This window comes from Chinchilla lanigera, unplaced genomic scaffold, assembly GCF_000276665.1.
Source record: "Chinchilla lanigera isolate Chin_1 unplaced genomic scaffold, ChiLan1.0 scaffold00022, whole genome shotgun sequence".
In the NCBI taxonomy this organism is placed as follows: domain Eukaryota; kingdom Metazoa; phylum Chordata; class Mammalia; order Rodentia; family Chinchillidae; genus Chinchilla; species Chinchilla lanigera.
In genome coordinates this window covers 2,193,967-2,216,596 of record NW_004955423.1, presented here as the reverse complement: position 1 = coordinate 2,216,596, position 22,630 = coordinate 2,193,967, and the positions used below count along the sequence as shown (strand labels likewise).

At 38.2% G+C, this 22,630-nt stretch overlaps 2 protein-coding genes across 18 annotated transcripts in view; one reads left to right on the top strand and one right to left on the bottom strand.

Moving 5' to 3' along the window:
• Positions 1 to 21,169, bottom strand: part of Glmn (glomulin, FKBP associated protein) — a 37,962-nt gene extending 16,793 nt beyond the window's left edge. For 2 of the 7 annotated variants that reach the window (XM_013514525.1, XM_013514528.1), the window contains exons 1-8: positions 21,081 to 21,169; positions 20,266 to 20,338; positions 19,513 to 19,638; positions 13,745 to 13,864; positions 11,703 to 11,811; positions 10,445 to 10,688; positions 9,095 to 9,254; positions 4,881 to 5,068 (exon numbers count right to left, since the gene is read on the bottom strand). In XM_013514525.1, the coding sequence (XP_013369979.1) occupies positions 4,881 to 5,068; positions 9,095 to 9,254; positions 10,445 to 10,688; positions 11,703 to 11,811; positions 13,745 to 13,864; positions 19,513 to 19,638; positions 20,266 to 20,304 (986 nt within the window). In that variant the 5' untranslated portion in view covers positions 20,305 to 20,338; positions 21,081 to 21,169. The other 5 variants (XM_005385048.1, XM_013514529.1, XM_013514527.1 and 2 more) reach the window with 4 other exon arrangements.
• A 76-nt stretch (positions 21,170 to 21,245) lies between these two features.
• Positions 21,246 to 22,630, top strand: part of Rpap2 (RNA polymerase II associated protein 2) — a 133,189-nt gene continuing 131,804 nt past the window's right edge. For all 11 annotated transcript variants that reach the window (XR_001234093.1, XR_001234092.1, XR_001234094.1 and 8 more), the window contains exons 1-2: positions 21,246 to 21,368; positions 22,182 to 22,227. Coding sequence is in view for 8 of the 11 variants with exons in the window: in XM_013514466.1 (XP_013369920.1) it covers positions 21,296 to 21,368; positions 22,182 to 22,227 (119 nt within the window). In the remaining 3 variants the exon portion in view is untranslated. The remainder of the gene's footprint in view (positions 21,369 to 22,181; positions 22,228 to 22,630) is intronic.

Below are 22,630 nucleotides of genomic sequence, written 5' to 3'. Positions count from 1 at the left end.
ACTATAAGACAAGAACATTTTTTACTTTAACCATCTTCTTTGTAGTACTTAGTTACAGGAAGCTTAGCAAATTAAAACAGTGTATATAAATTATTCTGGTGATAGAGATTGAGGAGCATAACACCAGGTTACACAAACACATTCCTCATGTAAATTTTTGGGTACAAGAAGCAATGTTTGTGTTTACCCATTTACATCATGAAAGGCAAGGAGTGTACACATGTACAGAAGTGTCGAACGAGGATTTTCAGACGTGATACTCTAATAGGTTTGGCATATGGTGTGAAACGGTCACACAACCAAATGGAATGATCTAATGTTAGAACTAGGTCTGAAAATATACTGAGGGTGTTGGCAGGGGTGAAACATTGGACAGAATGCCAGCACTGCCACTCAGTGTTGGAAACTGTAACAGACAAAATGCTACAAGACGCTGTGAAATACATAAAAAAGGCAGAAATGCAAGTAAAACGTTCTGTATGCACCAACAGCCATATTAAAAAATGTATTTATTATGACACCTCACTAGCCGAACTGAAAGCATTCATAGGTCTGCTGTACTTAGCAGGGATCTCTCATGGTAACTGCAGGAATGTAAAAAACTTATGGAAAAGTGATAGGTCAAAATATGGGATAAAAATGTATGTCCCTGTAGATGGAAAGATCATGCTTTCAATTTAAACATTTACCCTGGAACTCAGCCATCAGGTCCTTATTCGTGTAGTAATAAACTGAGTGACACTGTGAACAGACCTATTGCTCCCATCTCCAAAACCAGCAATTTTACTGGTTTCCAATTGATGTTACGTTTGGTTTACTGGTTCCAACTGATGTTAGATTGCTAACAGAGCACAAGTTGATCAGGGCAGGAACCATATGCAAAAACAAAGCAATATCTCCAGATGAAGTGTTGCAATTTCAAAACAGAGAATTATATAGTTCAATCTTTGGACTTCAGAAAGACTTACATTGATCTCATATATGGGAAAGAAAAGAATGCTGGTATTGCTAATGTTAACATTGCACCATGATGGAAATATTGATAGGAAAACCTTGACAAAATCAAAGCCTGAGATGGAAACTTTCTACAACAAAACCAAAGGTAGAATAGACGTTGTTCATGACTTATGCAGCAAGCATGATGTCACTTGAAACACAAAACACTGGCCTATGGTTGTGTTTTACTTGATCTTGAACATGTGTGGCATAAGTATTTTGATATTTACAAAGAAAATAACAAGGCTAAAACACTATGGAGAAATTTTCTTAGACGACAGGGACTAGAACTCATTAGAGATCATTTATTGCAGAGGGAAAACAAAATGTTTATTCCCAGGGAACTATGCCAAAAAATTATGCAGCGCACTGGTGAGCTGACAGGCAAACAGGCAGGTGCAGCATCCCAAAGAACTACTACGAAAACAGAAAAAACAAAAAGATGTCAACTGTGCCCTACAAGCAAGCACAGGAAAACACAACACAAGTGCTATCAGTGTAGTCAATACTTGTGTATGTAACGTTCAGTTTTCGTGGGGGAAGACTGCCTTGGGTATGACCAGATTGTATTTGCTGTAGAGCTTTATTGGTATTTTCATTGTAGTTCCCATAGGTTTTTAGTTCTAATGTTATCTCTTAGGTTTTGTAAGCAAGTAAACAACTGATGTGAAAATGCTGATGTCTATTCCAAACACTCATTACACATTTGATATTTTAACTCGCCTTGAGAGTGACAGTTGAAGCAAAGATTATTTGTATGCTAGACTTTTGTTTGTGTTTACATTATAGCTCACATGTTTTTATTTCTGATGCTGTCTCAGGTTTTGGAAGCAAGTACACAGCTGATATGAAAATGTTGATGTTTATTCTAAAGGTACAATACATATGAAGAATTTAATACTTTATTGTATTGATATTTTATGTTCCTGTTAACCACACACTGCATAATATAAAGAACCTCTTGACAAATCAGTAAGACCAGTGAGATGTCAAGTATGTCCTATAAAAACGCCAGGGAAGCAAAACATATATCCTGTCAGTGTAAGCAATACATTATGTAGAGAACACGCTGCTGTTCTGTGTGAAGACTGCCTTTGGTATGATAATTGAAGTAAAATTTTTTTTGTAGAGTGCTATTGGTATTTTCATTATAGTTCATATGGGAAGTTATTTCTGTTGTTCTTTTTTATTTTTATTTTTAGGTAATGGAAATCAAACTCAGGACCTTGCACGTGCCAGGCAGGTGCTATGCCACTGAGCTGTATCCCCGGCCCCGTTGTTTGTTTTTAGACTTTGTACACCAAAAACCAGTCGATGCTGAAAATTTTGATGCTTTTTTATAAACACTCAATAAATATTAAAAACTCAATACTTTATTTTTGTGATTTTTTTCCCAATAAGCACTCATTGTTTAGTATAATACAACTCATAAAATTAATAATTCATCAATAGAAATAATCTAAAGATTAAACATGAGTTTGACACGTTTATGTTTATAGGCCTATATGACAAAAAAATGTGTTATGCTCCTAAGAGTCTAGGGTCTGGGCCACCAACAGATGAATGAATAATAAAAGTATTATTCATACACAATGGAGTACAATATTGCTCTGCTACAAAGAAGGATAAACTACAGGCATTTGTAGGAAAATGTATGCACCTTAAGACCATAATACTAAGTGAAATAAATCAGACACACAAGCTTAAGGAGCACACGGTTTCTTTTATATGAGAAATTCAAAATATTAATAAAGAGCAAAATAAAAGATAGATGATAGGAAGTAGGGAGATCTTTTTCAAATGAGAAGGGGAATAAGAGATGGAAGAAGACAGGAGACGGGGGAAGGAAAGGGAATGAAAAAAACAGAATTAAAAGAAAAGAACTGAAATAGAGCTTTTGCATATGGAAAGGAGACCAAGAGCTGGAAGGAGACTGAAGGATGGGATGGGCAGGGGACAAAAAAAAGCCTTAAGCGTTACATGCACATACAACTCCCCATGGTAAATGTAATCATGACATACTGCAAATATGCTAACATTAAAAAAAAGGAGTATAGGCTCTGAGGTTGGATAAAACTATGTTTGGATTCTACCAATATAATTACTTATACAAATGTGGGCAGCATCTCAGATTTGTCTAAGCCTGTTATTTTCATTCATTCATTCATTCATTCATTCATTCATTTGAGGCGCTGGGGATTAAACCCAAAGGTACTTTGTCACTGACTGAGATATATCCCCAGCCCATTTTATTTTCAAGACAGGGCATCACTAAGTTGCTCATGCTGGCCTTGAACTTGTGATCCTCCTGTCTCAGTCTCCTGATGGCTGAGATGACAAGAGTATGCTATCATACTGGCTCCTGCTATTTATGTATTTTTTACTTTATTAGTATATGTTTGTGACACATAGTAATTATATTCATATACATATATAGAGGGGGGAACACAAAAAAATGTATACACACTTTAGCCATTCACTGTACTAATAAATATCTGGAAGCTAATGGCCACCACTTTGAGCACCTCATGTAAATGTAGAGGCCAAAGATAAGTTGCATTAATTTCATGGTGTCTCAATAAATTTAGTACTAAAGTATTTACACAAGTTTTACTCCGGCAGACTCTATGTATATGTGTGTGTGTACATATATACACACATATGATCTTGATCATTTTTGATTCTTTTTTACTCCCTACTCTCCTTTCCCAAATCATAAATGTTTACCATTTACCTGTTTCTTATTCTTTAATTTTGCTCTTTATTTTTATTTTGGGTTTATCGTAAGAAAAACCACGTGATATTGAACCTTCTGTGTCTTATTTATTTCACTTAATAGCTTCAATACCTATCCATTTTCCTAGAAATGACTCATCTGCTGATGCGAGTATAGGTAGTTTCCATAATTTAGCTACTGTGAATAGCACTACTATAAACACTGGTACGTGTGGATCACTGTAGCATGATGACTGTAACTCTTTCAGGAAGATTTCCAGGAGAGGTGTAGCTATGTCAAATAGAATTTCTATTTTTAGTTTTTTGAGGAATCTCATCCTGATTCTCTTAGTGGCTGTACTAGTTTACATTCCCACTAATAGTATAGATGGGTTCCTTTCTCCCACATCCTCAACAGTATTTGTCTTTTTTTTTTGAGATCTCGATGATAACCATTTTTATTGGAGTAACATGGAATCTCAGTGTTGTTTTGATTTGCATTCTCTCACAGCCGAAGATGCTGAACAGTTTTTCATGTTTTTATTGGCCACTTGTACTCTTTTTGAGAAATGTACATGCATTTTAATTGCCCATTTTTTCGACTGGGCCTTTTGTTTTGTGGAGCAATCTAATTTTTTTGAGTTCTTTATGTGTTCTACATATTAGTCCTAGCTCCTATTATTTTTATCTGAACTTGTGCTCTATTCATAGGGTTTTATAAAGACTAGATTAACTGCATTAAAGCAATTACTTACATAGCAACCTGCAAATAGTAACCTTTATTACATATTTACTTAAAAATAAGTGTATTCATAAATAAACCAGGATCTTCACACTGAACTACATCCCCAGCCCTTCTTTTATATTTTATTTTGACAGGGTCTCACTAAGTTGCTCAAGCTAGGCTTGAACTTGAGATCTTCCTGCTTCAGCTTCCAGCATGCTGGGATTATAGGAGTGTACCACCATGCCTGGACACTTCCATCTCCTGTAACATGTACTGTAAAAGTCACCCCTTTTCATTACTTGACTACTATTTAGAATAAAAACAGCCTTTGTTTATACTTTATTTTAAATGTATTAATATGTTAATATGTACATAATGGACAACAGGTAAATGAAAGTGTGATACTTCTTTTAGAATCCATGAATAAACCGAACACTCTTACCTCAAAACCATTGGTAGCTGATCAATTTTGATGCCCTGAACAAACACTAGATATGCCAGAGAGGCCATAGAGTCTGCTAATTGTTTGTCTTCTTCTTCCTCAAATTCAAGGTAATTCCATATCCTCTTTTTCCTTCCATGATTAAAAATAATTTTTGGAAAAGGGTGTCCAATTGCTGATAAAAAACCCTGTGAAATAAATTAAAAAGTTACAGCAGACAGACTATAAGGGGCCCTCCTCACCCCATATTCACATCCTCATAATCCCCTCCTCTGGAATGTGGGTGGGATCTGTGAAACTGGCTTTTAACCAATATAAGATGGATATCACTTCCATAATTAGATTATGTATATTGTCAGAAGTGAAGGGGATTGTGCCGATGTAATTAAGGTCCCTAACGAGTTGATTTTGCAGGAAGTTTTCATAGAAGGTCTTGGTTTTCCTTAAAAGCCAGAAATTCTTTTGCTGGCTTTAAAGAACTAAGTCACATATAAGAGGAACTATGGAGAGGACTGTGTGGTCAGGGATTGTAGGTAGCCTCCAGAAGCTGAAAGTGGTCCCTGGTGGGTGGCCGGCAAAACAGGGACTTCAGTGCTACAACTTCAGGAGATAAATTACGCCAAAAGCCTGAGGAACTTGGAAGAGGATCTTTTCCCAGTTAAGGTTTGGATAAGAATGCCTGTTAAGACCCTTGAGCAGAGGAGTCAAGCTGTGGCTGGACTTCTGTGCCACAGAAACTGTGAGAACAAAAGCCTATTGTTTTAAACTGCTCAGTTTGCAGGAATTTGTTATACAGCAGCAGAAAACAAATACAAAAGCCAATTCAAAATCATATTTTATATGAGCATTTATATGGTTTCTAAATTAATTCAGAATCATAATTAAGGCACACACACAAATGAGCTTTATTGACAGTCAAATGACCTATTTCTGAGTGAAGGGCTTTGAATTGAACAGAAGAAAATCATGTCACATTTAAAAAAAATAAATCTTCAGACATAGAGAACAGAAAGAGTGGTGGCTGCCAAGTGATGGAGAGAGAAAGAGAAGCGGGTGTTTAACAGGAACAGTTTCAGGTGGAAGATTAAAATGTTCATGAGATGGATGATAATTGCATAGCTGTGAATATATTTAATGCTACTGAACTGTATGTTCTAAAATGGTTTGGTTAACTTCATGTTACATATATTTTACAAATTTTTTAAAAAGTGCTTCAGGGATATTTTAGAGTAATGGAAAAATATGAGCTATATCATGAAATGGGAGTAAACCAGCTTTTCAGATAGTCTAGTCTAGGAACAGTGCCCCAATGACCAACCACTCCTGCCTCACTACAAAATGGGCTGAAGGAACGCTGCTCAGCAGCACCCGGCCTGAGGGCCTGAGGAAACAGTGTCCAACCTCAGCCTGTAGGCTGCCCGCCCTTTCTTTAAAAAGTTACAGTAACAGGTAAAAAATAATCTTGCTACCCATACATATTAACTATATTACATATCTCATATGCACCCAAGACATTTTTTCATACATTGCCACCCTGGCAAGCCAAAACCCCCATGTCATGTAGGTTCTCAAGTCATTAGATAAATAAGGATCCCCTTGTTGCAAGTTCGAGGCCAGCCTGGAATCCAAAGTGAGCTCAAGGCCTGCCTGAACTGCATAGCAAGACCTTGTCTCAAAAAGACAAAAAAAAAAAAAAAAAAGAAAGAAGGATCCTTAGCATTATGAATGGACAGGACCATCGCATTAAAACTTTATTTCAGGAAACACTGAGTAAGTCCTGGGCTCTTATACTATTTCTAATTCTAGTACATTAGGAAGCCCCTGATTTTCAGAATCTACTGGAATTAAAACAATTTGGGGAAGAGGGGGACTCAGAGTCTCACTGTGTTGTCAAGGCTGGCCCTGAACCTGTGATTCTCCTGCTTCAATCTGTTAGGCAGCTAGGATTACCAGTACGTGCCACTATACCTGGCTCACTGGAAATGACTTTTGAGTTTTGGCTCTACTACTTTCTAGCTGGATGAGTTACTTAATCTCTCTAAGCCTCAGTTCCCTTATCCAGAAAACGACAGAATACTTATATCAAATATTTATTGAGTAGCTCCAGAAAGTTTTAAGGTCCTAACAAACTACCCTACAAAAGTTAAAAGGAAATGAATACAGCAATAGGTAAAGCAGAATGAACACTGACCTTCTACATATTCACTTTTTTACTCAGTTAACACTTCAGTTGTAGGTACGAGGCCTGACACTGCAGAGAATTATAAAGCCAAATAATACTTTCCCAATTTTAGGGAGTAGAAATCTGCTGATCTCAGATGGTCCTGTCAGTTATTTCAGAACACAAAAAGGAACCATGGAAAGCCATCTTCAGAGATAACAGACTGCTATTCAGTAACCCACTGCTAAATAGACACTGTTACACTGATTTTCAAAGCCATACATCCTTGTTACAACTTCAAGACAAAAAGTATATTGTACTCAGATTCTAAATGTCCCCTTAATCATGAAGCTCCATTTGTTCAGTCAATGTGATTTGTTTCAATGTGTTTTGTTTTTGTTTGTGTTTCCCCAGAGGAAAGGACACCTCTTAAAAACTCATTGTACCTAACTAGGTTTTACAGTGCTGCTGTGAATATCTGAGATTGCTACAGCTATGGTCTCTAGCCACAGTCAAATGCTAATACTACTAACACACAGTCTTCTACCATCTCCTTCCTTTCCCCTCAGTACTCTAAAGTTTTCCCAGTTTCCTGAAGACTTACTTAATCCTCACTCCTATCTTTTCATTCTCTATATGTGCTACTGGGTTTGAACCTAGGATGCTCTACCACTGAGATACATCTCCAGCCTTTTCAAATTCTGAGATAGGGTCTTGCTAAATTGTCTAGGTGGGACTTGAACTTGCAGTCCTCCTGTCCCAGCCTTCTTCAGTGCTGGGATTATAGGGTGGACCAATGCGCTGGGCTTCTCCTCTTATTCCTTGATCCTATGCCCAACTGTCTGCTCTTGGGCTACATTACTATGTGTCAGTTATCCCATAAATACTTCACTTTTCTCCTCTAATAGTTTATACATCAGCCTATAAATATGCTCAAGTTTCCTCACCTCTCACATTATGCTGCTCCTGTTGGCCCATGTTTTCTGGCTATAGCCAGTCTCCTTTTCACTCATCCAAATTTTCATTTTATTTTGCTTTTGCTTTTTGAGATGAGGTCTCACTATGTAGTCCAGACTGGGCTTGAACTTGCTAGACAGTTCTGGCTGGCCTCAAGATCACAATCTTCCTATCTTAGTCTCCCAAAAACTTGGATTTCATCCAAACTCTTTTAAAGAATAGTATATACAAACCAGGAAGAGTAGCACAGTCTGTAATCCTAGCTACTCAGGAGGGTGAGGCAGCAAGATCACAAGTTATGAGGCCTGGACAACTTAGTGGGACCCTATCTCCAATAAAAGACTTGGGATATAGCTCAGCTGTACAGAGCTTGCCTAGCACGTGTAAGGCTCTACGTTCAATCCCCACTGCCGGTAGCAGCGCGCGCGTGTGTGTGTACACCATTCATCTCCTTTTTCTGTGTCATTCTTTCATTCACTCATCTCTATCACTGCACTCAAACCAGTCTTGCTAAGATTATCAATGCCATCTTCCTAAATTTAGTGGGTGCTTATAACTTTTACTTCATGGGCTTTTTTTGCTACATTTAACAATACTGATTATTTCTTTCTTCCTGAAACTTTACTACTCTAATTTCTGTGCTATTTTTACCACTTCTTTGACTCTTTTCCTTGGTCTCTTTGGGGGGGATCCTATTTAGTACTGACAGTTTCTAGAGTTCATTCCAAAGCTCTTTTCTTATACTGATCTACCTATTCTGGTGATCTCATTTTCTTTTATTAAAGCACTTCTTAAAAACCTGTTCCTTTGGGGTATTAGATATATAGATGGTCCCCAACTTACAAGGTTTACTTATTTTTTACCTTACGGTATGAAATCTGGAAGGTATTAATAGTATTTGTCTTTAAATAATGAAATTTTTGCTATCTTATTTTCCATCTTTTTGTTTATCTCTGTTGAACAAAAACCACATATTGTTTTACTAATAAGTTATCAATTTACATGCCCACACAAAATACATGAGTATTTGAGAAATAACAGGGTAACATTTAAGGTTATAATGAATTTGTAGAAGATTAAATTTAGCTGTACTTACTATTATTTCAGATGCAAAATACCGTAAGGGATCATTTCCTGCTTCAGATTGTTCAAGGAATTGTGCTGTCAGCAAAGGGCATTTCAAGCTTTTAAAACAACTAAGACGTAAGAAATAGGTAACTGTGAATCCAACACTTCCCAAGTATAAAATCCGTAGTCTGCATACATAATATTACATTAAAAAACAAAATCAGTACTACTGGTTTGAATGTTTATCCCCTCCAAAACTCATGTTGAAATTAAGTTGCCACTGTAATAGTAATAGGCAGGATCTTTGACAGGTGACTAGGCCAGGTGGGCTCCACCTTCACGGGAGGAATTAATGCTGTTATAAAAGAATGAATTTGCCTCTCCTTGTGTGTGTCTACCATTCGACATTCTGCCATGTGATGACACAGAAAGGCCTTCACCACATGGTAGCATTCATCTTAGATTTCTCATTCTCTACAACTGTCAGCCAATACATTTCCATTCATTATAAATTACCCAGCCTCAGGTATTCTATTACAACAGCACAAATGGACTGAGATATGCACCAGTAATTCAATGCCTATAAAACTAAAGATGGAAATGTCCTAACCTGACAATATTGAAAGTTAACAATAGCTTTAGTCTCCAAAATTAAAAGTTACTAGTCCAGGTAACTCAATAATCTAGTCCAGCATTGCCCAACAGATATATAATGCAAGCTCCATATTTAAGATTTCTTAGTAATTATATGAAAAAAGTAAACAGGAAAAATTATTTTTCATAATTTATTTTAACACAATATAGCTAAACTATTTCAACATGATGTATTTTACCGTTTTCTAAAAATCAAGTCTAGAGGGTATTTTATACTTAAAGCACATCTTAATTTGGACAATCCACTGTCAAGTGCTTGACAGAGTGAACAGTGTATGTTTAGTATGTTTAGTCCATGGTACCTCTGGAGCGAACGCTACTGAATGAGTTCTCTGCTGTTTTTGTGCTGGATGTTCAATTGTGTGGTGACCCTTCCGCTGTTTTCAAAAGAACAATAAAAACACAATTTTGCCACAGAATAGGTTCTTTGAATTACATGTTTCTATTTCTCCCACTTCCAATAGTCACTTCCTATGGTGGGGAAATGCAATATATAAAAGAATTTGTAGGTAACTTACATAAAGTAAATTAAATGAGTGGGTTTGCTTTTCTAATTTTTAAAACTGTCAATTCCTCATTAAAAGCCTGTTCTATATCAGCTTGCAACACAGTCTTCTAAAATTCAAAGTTTGAACTAATTTGCATGGCAAACAGATAACAAACAAAATAACTGAACTACCAATTACTTAACTACATTGTGAGGTGTTCTTTAAAATATACTTACAATTTCAGTAACTCATCCTTTAATTTTTTGTTTTCATTTTCCTTGTTTTCTTTATTATCAATAGCTTCTTCCACAAAAGGTTTAGTGAACTCTATTAAGGCCTCGCAACATTGACAAAGGCCATAGTCATCCATTTGTATTTGTTCTTTTGAGTAAGGAACAGGAAGAAGCGCCAGTTGACTCCAAAGGGTAGACAATGCTAATCCAACTGAATATGCCTTGTTATTAGGAAGTTTCTGAATCACTAAAACACAGACCAAATTATTACTTGAGGGAGCTTCATCAAATTTGCTAAATGTAGGACAAAAAATTCAGCATGTAGAATTATATGACACATTTTTCCCTCACATTTTAACAACTCTGAAGGGGATGACACAGCTTGAGAGTGTTTTTCCTTCTTGGTGGTGCAGAAATGAATGAGCCATCTTACAACAGAAGCTATGAAACCTTGTTTATATGTATTTATAACTGGTTATATACTTAAAGCACAAACACATTCCTTTCATATTTTTTGGCTATAAGCATAAAATGTAAGTGGTAAACTATAAGGCATTGTACAAATGGGTGGCAGTATTATTAGGTTTTATTCTCCATAAGCTTTTGAATATTTTAAGTGGCACAAAGCTTGTAAGCATTCATATTTAAAATGAATTCATTGTAATTTCTAATTCTGAGTCCCTCTATCAGTCTGAGATATGCATATTTCCTTAAATGAAAATTAGCCTCTACCCATGGATAAATATTGTCCATCTTTATTGCCAAGACTTATTACTTACCAATATTACTATACTCTGCCACTGTGCCTTAATCCCATGTATCTCCTAACTTCATTCATCATATGTACTTTCACTACTCTCAATCCCATCTCCCAATGTAGAGGCTGGGCAGTACCCTGCTTGATACTCTTCTTAATCAGCATATAGGAGGCTATCAGACTGAATATTACACACACTACAGAAGTAACCTTTTAAATATGCTTAGAAGGAAAATTTTAAATATAAACTGCAGATAGGAGGGTTAACCAAAAAAGCTGTAAGTTGCAACATAGCACATGAAAAAGAGTACAACATTCAGCAAAATATTCACTGGGTAACCACTCTGCCAGGTACACTACACAGAATTCAAACTGGCACTGTTATTACTAATATATACACAGTACTCACTAATTAGTCATAAACTTTACTTTGGTGTTCTGTTGACATGTTACGGAAAACATTAAGACAAACGAGTAAAACTTTGATATAAAAATGTTCATTACCTGTTTGTAATGGCTGAAGTACAAGAAGAATAGTTTGGGATATTTGTTTTCCAGAGGGCTCTTCAATCAGTTCAAGCAAACCCAACAATAATTCCTTTGGATTACATAACTATAAAAATATTCACAATTGAACCTGTTTAATACAAGTTTTATTTAAGGCCATGTGATTACTATTTTTAAGAAAACATGCTGAGAAAATATAGTTCTTTTGTTTAACAGTAAAATGGTTCATATAATTTTTTAAAAGAAAAGTCAGAGTACAGGAAGACAAGACTTGATCACCAGAGCTTAAATTCCCTTTGAGTTTCACCTACTCTGCAGGCTAAGTTAGATACCCAGATGTTATGGTTTATGTCTGTGTGTCCCCTCCAAAGCCTCATGCGACCATGGGGCAGGCTATTAGAGTTGAATGATTGTGGGTGTGAGAGCTACACCCGCCCTGGGGTGGATAGTTTGCATATGTAAGGGAGAGGAAAAGAGTGCTTGAGGACATTCCTCCCCCATTCCGCCCTGGTGTATGCTTGCAGCTTAGCTGTGTTCTGCCGCCCTGAGCTGTAGCTCTTTGCCATGTGTCACTCTGCCTTATAATCTGCCAAGTACGGACTGAAACTTCCACGAACTGTAAGCGAAATAAACCTTTCCTTCCTTCATTTTGGGCGTCAGGTATTTTGTCCCAGCAGCGAGAAAAAAGTAACCAAGCAGGTGGGCCTTCCTATCCCATATTGCCAGGGTATTTAGACTAGCCCAGAGCCTCCTATGTATGTTGTGAACTTTACATTTTTCTGACTGGCCATATTTTATTACTTCATCTGCTTTGTTTTTTGTTTTGCTTTGGTTTTGGAGTGCTGAAGCTTAAACTCACGGCCTCACACATGCTAGGCAAGCACTTCTACCACTGAGCTACCTCCCCAGCTTATTTGCCCCCTTCTTTATTTTGGGGTCGGGTGTACCAGGAATTGAACTCAGGACCTCATGCTTGCCAGGCAGGCTCTCTGTCACTGAGCTAAATCCCTGGCCCCTACCTTCTTCTTAAATTTATTTTTTGTTTGTTTATTTGTTTGTTTTGAGTCTGGGTTTCACTATGTAGTTTAGGCTGCCTCAGCCTCCTGAGTGTTGAGATTACAAATGTGCATTATAATAGTATTAAGAGGCAGGACCTTTGAGGCAGGACCATGGCTAGCTTTATTTGCCTTCTTTGTTAAAAGCTTTCAAAGTCGTATCTAGAAGTTCAGTTGTGTGTGGGTGTGTGTATGTGTGTGTACGCACGTGCGCGCGCATTTGCACTGATCTCTAAACAGTTTCCTACAATGTTTTTTCTCAGAATTTATCCAAGCCATTATATATTTACACACAGCCATTATATATCTACAAAACTCTACTATGCTTTTTACCAATGGTCTCTTTCTAAGGTTTTAAGTAACAGTTGATCTGTGTTCAACTTCCTCTTCATACTTCCACTGTGATCACTCACATTCTAGGTTTAGAACTTCCAGAGGAAAGAGCACTGACATTTCACTTTAGTTCAGTGTTGCAAAAACCTCAGTGTGGCACTGAACTATCTGTATAAACGCTGAATTCTATGACTATACAACAAAGCTACTTGTTAAAACACAGTTTCCTTCATCTCTCCCTGGAAACTGAATCAGCAGTTCAAACATAAAATTAGGTAATTCTTATATATATAAAACTGGAGAAGGCTAGATGTGGTGGCACATGACTATAATCCCAGCACGTGGGAGACTGAGGCAGAAGGATTGCTGTGAGTTTGAGGCCAGTGTGGGCTACAAAGTGAGTTCAAGGCCAGCCTGAATTATACAGCAATACACTGGCTCAAAAAAGAAAAGAAAGAAAGAAAATTTGTGGAACATTACAATGGTATTGCCCATTCAATTAAGTAAGACTGAGCTCTTCTCCAGAGTATTCTTCTGCATATATTTTCATGAACTAAAAATTTTCTTACCAAAGTATAAGAATTAAACATTAAAAGGAATTGTAATACCACTGAATGTTATGACAAAGTTAACCTAGTTTTATTAACTTACCTTTACCAGTAAATCAAGCATTAGAAAATAATTTTTTCTTTTATCATTTTCTTTATCATTCCATAAAAGGCATCGAACAACAGGACCAATAAGATTCCAGCCCATAGTCTTGATGATGACCTATAAAACCATTTTAGAGTAAAACACTGACACCTACAGGACTCTCAGTATGTTTCTCTAAGTCAGAAGAACATAGAATTTTCTGTGAAACAGGAAAAAGGAAGCAAATGACACATACAATATTTCACCATTGACTTTCTAGGGTTGGCTCCTAACAGATATCAATATTTTAACACTGTTTAATACATTTAATACATTTTAAAATTGAAGAAAGGCAAAAGGATCTTTCCTTTCATCAGGTAACTTAGTCTTTCTCAGGATTCAACTAATTTCTCTATTTATTCTTCTTTTTTTTGGTACCGGGAATCAAACTAAGGACCTTGTGCTTGTCAGGCAGGCACGTGTACCACTGAGCTATATTCCTGGTCCAGTTTCTCTATTTCTTACAAGACAGTTAATTTGCTTAAGACAAGTAAGCACTTAACATAATTCTGTTTTTCTGATTCATACAGACAGCAATGCTTGTGAACCTTTCAAGTTCCTCGGGGAATCTCTAATATAATCATTATAACATATAAAAGGAGGAGATGTGACTTCATTAGTTTTCTCTCCTACATACAATTTGCTCTGTTTGCTATATAATATTCTAGGTGCTAAAAATAAAGTTAAGAACACATCAAGTAAGATCTCCATTCTCAGATTCTACATTCTAAGATGATTATTTCAAAAAAAAAGATCTTAGATGACCACATGGCACCTACAATACCTCCTCCTGATCTTAGTCTTGGAACAAAGGTGCAGTATGAGGAAGAAGAGTCACCTGCATCTAGGAAAGGCAGGACAGGATTTCCAGGAGTTAAGGTAAGGCTTCTTGGAGAAACAGAAAAATCTGAGGCATAGCTCTGCAGAAAAAACATTCAAACTTCTAAAACAGTAGTGTAAAGGTAAAAGGCTTAACAACTCCTGGAGAACTGTATTAGGGTATGTGAACAAATAATTCACACAAAAGAGAAATACTGTCTGCTCACAGTTTGCTCATTTGTTTTAGTGTTTGTCTTATTAATATTCATGTTCTCTATATATTAACATTAACGGAGTTAATGACATATAATTATTGGTGTTTTTGAGATTTTATTTTGAGACAGGGTCTTACTATATTGAGTAGGCTGGTCTCAAACTCTTGGGTTCAAGTGATTTTCCTGCCTCAGGTCCCCAGGTAGCTGAAAGTACAGTTGTGTATTTCTGTGCCCAACTAGGTCATCTTTATATTTTATATAGTCAAGTAAGGGATACTTTTTGTTTTATTTTAGTCCTTCTTTTACTGCTGTTAGGCCTAAAACCGATTTTGTTCTCTAGATATGTAACTGTTCAGATTTTTTTTTTAAATTATGGTTAATAAAGAGAAAAACAAGCATGATTTTTTTTACCTCATGAGATAGTTCAGTTGATCACTTTGAATTTTTTAAATGCTAGTTAGCTCTTCGGCCTGGCATTCTTCTTTCAGAGAGTCCCATAGTTTATACTCCTACTTGCTTCAAGTCTCTGTGCATTTTCACCATGGACAGTCTTTCTCCTTCCTCAGGCTTTATTTTTCTCTAGAGTATTTATTACTTTTTTACATTCTATATAACTTATTCATTATATATGTATCTCTTTTCATTCACTAAAACTATATTGTATGAAATTCTGCCCATTTATATGAGCAGGGATTTGTTTTCACTATTGTAACTTATTACCAGTGTAAGTAAAAAAGTAGGTATTGTTACAAAGGAATACAAAAAAAGAGCTGTCCAATAAATACAGACTAAATTATGTCTACTATTTTAAGTACACAAATTATTCTTACCTCAAAGGTCTGATGCTCTTTTTCACGGATTTTGTGTGTTTTGACTAATATTTAGAACTTTACTAAGGAATTTATATTATAAATCAGTAATTTTTTCAAATTATTTTTCATAATTACTTATTTAATAAGCCTGTATTCACTTTTAAAAGCTTAATTAGTTCCTTTCAGATTCTACCATATTTCCCTGAAAATAAGACGTAACTTGAAAATAACCCTTAGCAGAATTTTTCAGTGTGTTCATAATATAAGCCCTACTCCCAAAATAAGCCCCAGTTAAGATTGTCAGCCAGACAGACACATTTAGTATGTCCGGTGCTACACATGATGAATATATTAAATTATAAAATAATATAAAATATAAATAATATTGACATTAGTACTTAAAAATAAATGATAATACATATTATAATTGGGTATTTGTAAATACCCAAGCAAGCACCTTTGGTTGAGAGGTAAGAAGATGAACTAGACTTATTGCCGAACAACCAACTAGAGTACAGACACAAAGCACAAAAATATGCAGACTCGATAATGAATGGATGTGGCTGTGTCTAATATGAATCTTCACAATTCAATATATCGTGCTGTAATGAGGTACTATGAGCAGGCCACATGGAGAAGAAAGACTCATTTAAGGAGCATTCTACTGCTGGACACAAGACACTAGAGACACTGGTTCTACAGGAAATGGAGGTGCAAGAAATTCAGGCCAGAATTCAGAGTTTGGAGAGTTATGACAATGCTCCAAAAGAAGATATGACTATCTGAATAATATAGATTTTTTTATGCATGAATAAATGAATAAATGTGGACTGCTGTACATGAAAAAAATAAGCCATCTTTTAAAAATAAGCCCTACTGTATCTTTTGGAGCAAAAACGAATATATTGAATTAACATTTAATTTATTAATGTAGTTAATTTTCAGGGAAATATGGTACTTTTCTAACTACACACTTCTTTCCTTTTACACAGGCCTACTTCTTTACTATAAACGAGAAGATTCTTTTTTTTGGTACTGGGAATTGAACTCAGGACCTTGTGCTTGCTAGGCAGGCACTTATGCCACTGAGCTATATCCCCAGCCCTCTTCACTATAAATCCTCTGAATAACTATAAGAGGCATGACAGATTTGAGATTTCGTATTACTGCAGTCAAAAATTTTTTTGTTTTGTTTTTTGAGCAGGGTCTCACTAGGCAGTTCAGGCTGTCCCTGAACTTGCTATGTAACCCAAGCTGGCCTCAAACTCAAAGCACTCCTCCTGTCTCAGCTTCCCCACTGCTAGGATTATAGGCATGTGCAACCACACTTGGCCTTGGAGTTAAAATTTTTTGTGAAAATATTTTATAAATATAATTATCAGCTGCAAGATATCCAGTCACTACATAAATGTTCCACAGCTTTAGTTAATGGGAAGGGAGAGTGATGAATAGCTACGAGGAAGGCAAATACTAACTTCTGTTAAGGGAGCTTATGTTACTCTTTAATACTAACTACAACATGGAATACGGCTGTTATCCCCAATTTACAGATCCTTAATGTTCAATGTTCAAGAACTAAAATGTGGCAGAGTCAGGACTTAAGTGTGCCTAGCTCCTATGCTCATGCTTTTACCAGTATTGCCCTGGTGGTCCTCTGAGAGCAGTTTTGCTCCCTACTTTCCAGGGGACATCTGGCAAGGTCTGGAGACAAGATTTATTGTCATTACTGGGGTTGCAAGGAGCTGATCACTGGTATCTAACAGGCAGAGGCCAAGGTTTTTGCTGAGGACCCTGCAACCCGCAGGACAGTTCTCCATAACAGAGAATGATCCTATCTAAAATATGACACATTACAAAGGTGATTTTCAAGCTATTAAGCCTAAGCTTCACTATGCTTAAATCCCATCAGGTATTTAGAACATGCTAAATATAAAGCACTGAGGCATACAACGCCTGCGGAACAACTGGTTACACTTCTCATCTCCCTCTCATTGGTGCAGTACTGACCCTCACCTCTTTGTTCGCCTCTTCTTCCCCAGCTGCTCCTTAATTCCTCAAGCGGGGGATTATCTGCCTCTCCTCCCCCTTTTTTGCGGACTCAGGTAAACTCTTCTTAAGTCCCCAATGCTTCAATTACCTAATCTAGAAATAAATCTCTATCTAAATCTCCTCTATCTCTGAGTTCAAAACCCTACTTTCTAATTGTGTGCTACATCTTAACCACAAAATTTGTAAGTCAGCTCATTTTCTTCTTTACTTGTCTGGCCTTATTGTGTTCAGGACATCATATACTGTATTATCCTTCCAGAGGCTGGAAACCCAGCCATCCTTGATGCCTCAACCTGTCTCACCCTTACCATCACTCAAGTCTCTTTTATTCTACCCTAAAGCTTCCTTTTAAGTGCTACTGGATGCTACCCAGTATGGTTAAGAGATCCAAGCCCCAGAGGTCAGAACTCTAGATAAAAGTTGAGTATATTTGGGGAAAGTCATTTAATCTTCCAGTGATGATTTCTCATTTACAAGAGGAAAACAAAAAAATTTTTGAGATAGGGATCTCACTATGTTGCGCAGGCTGATCATGGACAAAAGTGATCTCTTCACCGGGTGTGGTGGTGCACGCTTAAATCCCAGCACTTGGGAGGCTGAGGCAGGGATCACTGTGAGTTCAAGACCAGCCTGGGCTACAAAGTGAGCTCAAGGCCAGCCTGAACTGCATGGTGAGACCCCTGTCTCAAAAAGACAAAAAAAAAAAAAAAGTGCTCCTCTTGCTGCAGACTCAAGAAGCTGGAATTACAGACATTACAAAATGTTACCTATCTTACAGATTTTGGAGAAGCTAAACAAGTTAACAGATGTGCACTTAAAAGAGCATGTATTACATAGTAAACTTACTATTAATTGTAGTAGCAGTAGCTAAAAGCTAGGTACTGTTAAAAATTGTCTTCTGAAATTGCAACTGGGAAAAATGGAGAATTAAACAACATGAAATTCACTGTATTTTAAGCTATCAAGGTATAATAAACATATCAAAAATAGAATGTTCTCTAAAATTTAAAAAGGGATACGCCATTTGAACCAAGAAAATCTACAACAATGCGTGATTAAAAAGTCTTAGAAATCTTCTGTTATGGGTGTCAAGCTCAGTGGTAAAGTGCTTGCTGCCCTGCATTCCATCACCAGCATTACAAAAAAAGAAAAAAAGAAAAGGAAAAACAACTTAAGAATTCTCCAAAACACAGCATGACTAGACTATGACATTACGAAGTGTCTGTATAAATAAGTACCACTACATGTTTGGGAGAGGGGGAGTCTTTCTAACGCTATAGAGGAGAGTCCAAAGACAAAACTTGGCACTGTTGCCAACGCTGTGTCCCAGGAAAAAGTTGTTCATGATCCACAATAGGTCCTTTCCCATTGCAAAGAATGATTTCTAGACTATTATATCTTGATGATATTGGCCAACTCTCCCATTCTGATTCTGTATACATAAAATATTGTTTGACTTAAAATGTGGTTTTCCATTTACCTCTGGCTAGAAGAGAGCGGGCTGATTACCAGAAATGAATATCTAGTCTGTTTGATATTTGTATTTCTCTCCTGCACCAGAAATAATCCTGTTTCTTCTAAAGCCTTGTACTTATACTTTAAATACAACACTTATTTACTCTTCTGATCGCTAGTTGTTTGCATGCTTATCTCTTCCACAAGACTGTATGTACCTGAATGTACATGAATATTACTAATTTTTTTTGTTTTCTACAATAGAAATTTAAGTGGATTAAATGTTTGATGGTAAATGATAAGATGAATAGTAGCAACACATGATTATTCTCTTCCCAAGTAAAGACTTAAAAGTAAACATAAAAATTGCACTTACCTTATTCTTTTCATTTTGAGTAATTTCTAATAACTGGTCTATGTGTCCTTCTTCTATGCATTTTTGGCCTGCTAACTGAAACAGGCTAAAGTCTTCTTCTTTAAAGTCATCCTCGTCTAAGATTTGCTGGTAAACACACACACACACACAAAAGCACATACACAAACAAAAACTCAATTATGGCAACTTCTTAATTTTTAAAAACCTGCTTTGAATTCTAGATAAATTACACATAAATACATGTATGAAAATTAGGATTACCCTAAAAAGTTCTTTAACTAATAACCTTGAAATCCATTAAAAAGATCAGCATTAAAATTATTATCATTTGGTTTAGGGTCTCGTTATACAGTTCAGGCTGGCCATGTACTGGAGGTGACCCTCTTGCCTCAGCCTCTCCAGTGCTGGGACTACAGGTGTGCCCGACCACACCAGTCATAACCCTTTTCATTTTAATGTTACTTAAGCCTGTTTTGGTGCCTCACGTGTGTAATCCCAGCACTCCACTATCTGAGGCAGGAGAATCTTCGCAAGTTCAAGGCCAGCCTGTGCTACGCAGTGAGTTCAGGGCCAACCTGAACTGCATAGAGAGATTCTATTTCAAAAAGCAAAACAACCAAGGACTGAAGAAAAATAATTAGAGTGACCACAAAAGTAAAATTAACCTCCTCTTAATAGTTTGAAAGGTATTAAATTTTACTAACAAAACATAATAAAGACATGGACATACACAAAAATATCCACTCTACTTACACATTTCTTTATTATGGACTGGAGTTCCTCCACAGCCATTCCTAATTATTTTTCCTGTTTTGATTCTGAAATACTATACAAACACAGTTAAACTGTGACAGTACATAACGTGTCTCATTCTAATTATTAAAAAACACAATGAAGAAAATGTGAAATTTTAATTGATTGTAAAGTTATTGACTCTATAGCACCTTCCTCCTACTGCATATTTTAAAGGGCATACAGTAGTTCTGAAAGGTACCAGAAGGAAAGTAAGAACCATCTAGAGTGCTCCCTAGAGGAAAGGCAAATACAGATTAAAGGGCTTTAAAAAGTTAAAAGTATTTCTTTTCTGGATACTTCTTCCAAAAGGCGGGCCTAAAATTAAAATTCTAATCATTCGGAAAATTTTTAATGTTCCACTTGACAAACGCTGGAATCCAACACAATTAAGTCAACCAAAGGAGAGGAAGATTCAGATATCCTCCACCGCACTTCTCGGTCGGAGCTATCAATCCAGTGAGTAAAATCCCTCCTTCCACCGAGCCCCGGCAAGCGGCGTCCTCAGGCGGTCACCGCCCGCCGACCATCATTTCCCCGGGAGAAGGCAGGGGCGCCGCGCAGGTCCTCACGCTCGCTAGCGATACACTCCCCTACGCGCTAGGGATCGGCGTCCAGAGGAAGCCATTTCTCCGGATTCCTGCTCCAAGGAGATCCGGCCGCACCACCTCGCAAGGGGCCTCGCGGCCCCTCTACGCCGCCCCTCCACGCCGCGTCGTCCGCGGCTCCCCGACAACCGCGAACTGAGACTGCCCGGCCTACCTGCGCCTACTTACCCGCCAGACCTCGCGGCCCTCAGAGGCCTCCAGCGCCTAGGCGAAGGGGCTGCCCCGCCCCCTGCGCGCCCGGCCCCGCCCCCTGCGCGCCCGGCCCCGCCCCCTGCGCGCCCGGCCCCGCCCCCTGCGCGCCCGGCCCCGCCCCCTGCGCGCCCGGCCCCGCCCCTGCCGAGAGGCGCACGGAGGCGGAGCCCCGGCCTCTGACGCCGCTTCCCATGGCTGACAGCGCCGTGCGTTCTGCGGTGGGCCTCAGGCCCCGGGCTGCCCCTGCCTCCCGGAAGGCTACAGGTACGAACGTGGGACCTCCTCCCACGTTTGAACCCAGCGAACTGGGCCCCGACCGAGTTCCGCGCAGAGGAGCGCGCCGTCCCGGTGGAGGCGCCCCAGGGCTGGGAGCCGAGCGCTTGTGGGAAAGACTGTCCCGCCCGACCCCGACGCCTGTTTGACGGAGTGTCGGGGTTTCCCCCAGCGTGGACCCCAGCCACGGCCTCTTAGGGAAAAGGCAGTGGAGCTGCTGGGGACCCCCAAGTGGCCAGGGCACCCTCGGCCGGCCGTGTGCCTCCGGCCTGTACCCTCGGGCAGTGCCCCTTCGGGGCCGCTTCGGCGCGCGTCTCTGCGGCGGTCGGACTCCGCTCCAACGCAGGGAGCGAACGTTGGGAGACTGGAGAGACTTGTCCTCGAAAAGTACGCAGATTTTTTTAGGGTCGCTTAATTAAGCAACTGCGATAAAAATTCAAGCCCAAATGCTATCATTTTTAACCAAGGAAAAATTGGGAATAAAAATTACTAGAACAAGTCAGGTATTCCTGTTTCATTTTGATTTACTCACAGGATTGTAAAACGTATAGCCGAAGAGAAGTGTACAGCTTATTTAGGCAGGACTGTATCCTGTACCTAATGCGTTTGGGTAAGCTTGACCTTTTTTAAAAAGTATTTTTGAGACAGAGTCTTGCTGGGTAGGTCAGCCGGCCTTGAAACTCGCTAGGTAGCCCAGGCTGGCCTGCGACTCAGTGCAGTCTTTCTGCCTCAGCCTCCTGAGTGCTGGGATTGCAGGCTTGAGCCACCATGCCCCGATTGATCTTTTTTTTTTTTCAATTGTAGGTACTAAACAAACAAGTGCCTTGAGACACGAAGACGCTTCTAAAAGGTATGAGAACTACTTGCGCAACTGCATCCAGTTATCTTTTAACTCATGTTAGTAATTGAATCCGTTTTTAAAACAATTATGGGTGTCTTTTTTGAAGAAAATTGTGAGAGACTAAGAAAACTAAAACGGGATGCTGGTGAAGGTGTATCTGTAGAAAGGTGTCTGTGGGAACACTCTGAATTAACGAGGTACTCATTTGCCACCTTTTCAGGGATACTCTTTATTGCTGTGTATGTCAGATTCACTGTCCAAGTTTCTCTCATTAGCATTCCAAGAAACCTTTTCTCTTCTTTGTTACATCAAGTCCAGGTTTTCATTTAAAAAAAATGAAAGCTGTTCTGTACTATCTTTTGCCTAAAGAGGCAAGATATTATCTCATATCACAAATGGTTTCTAGTAGGCT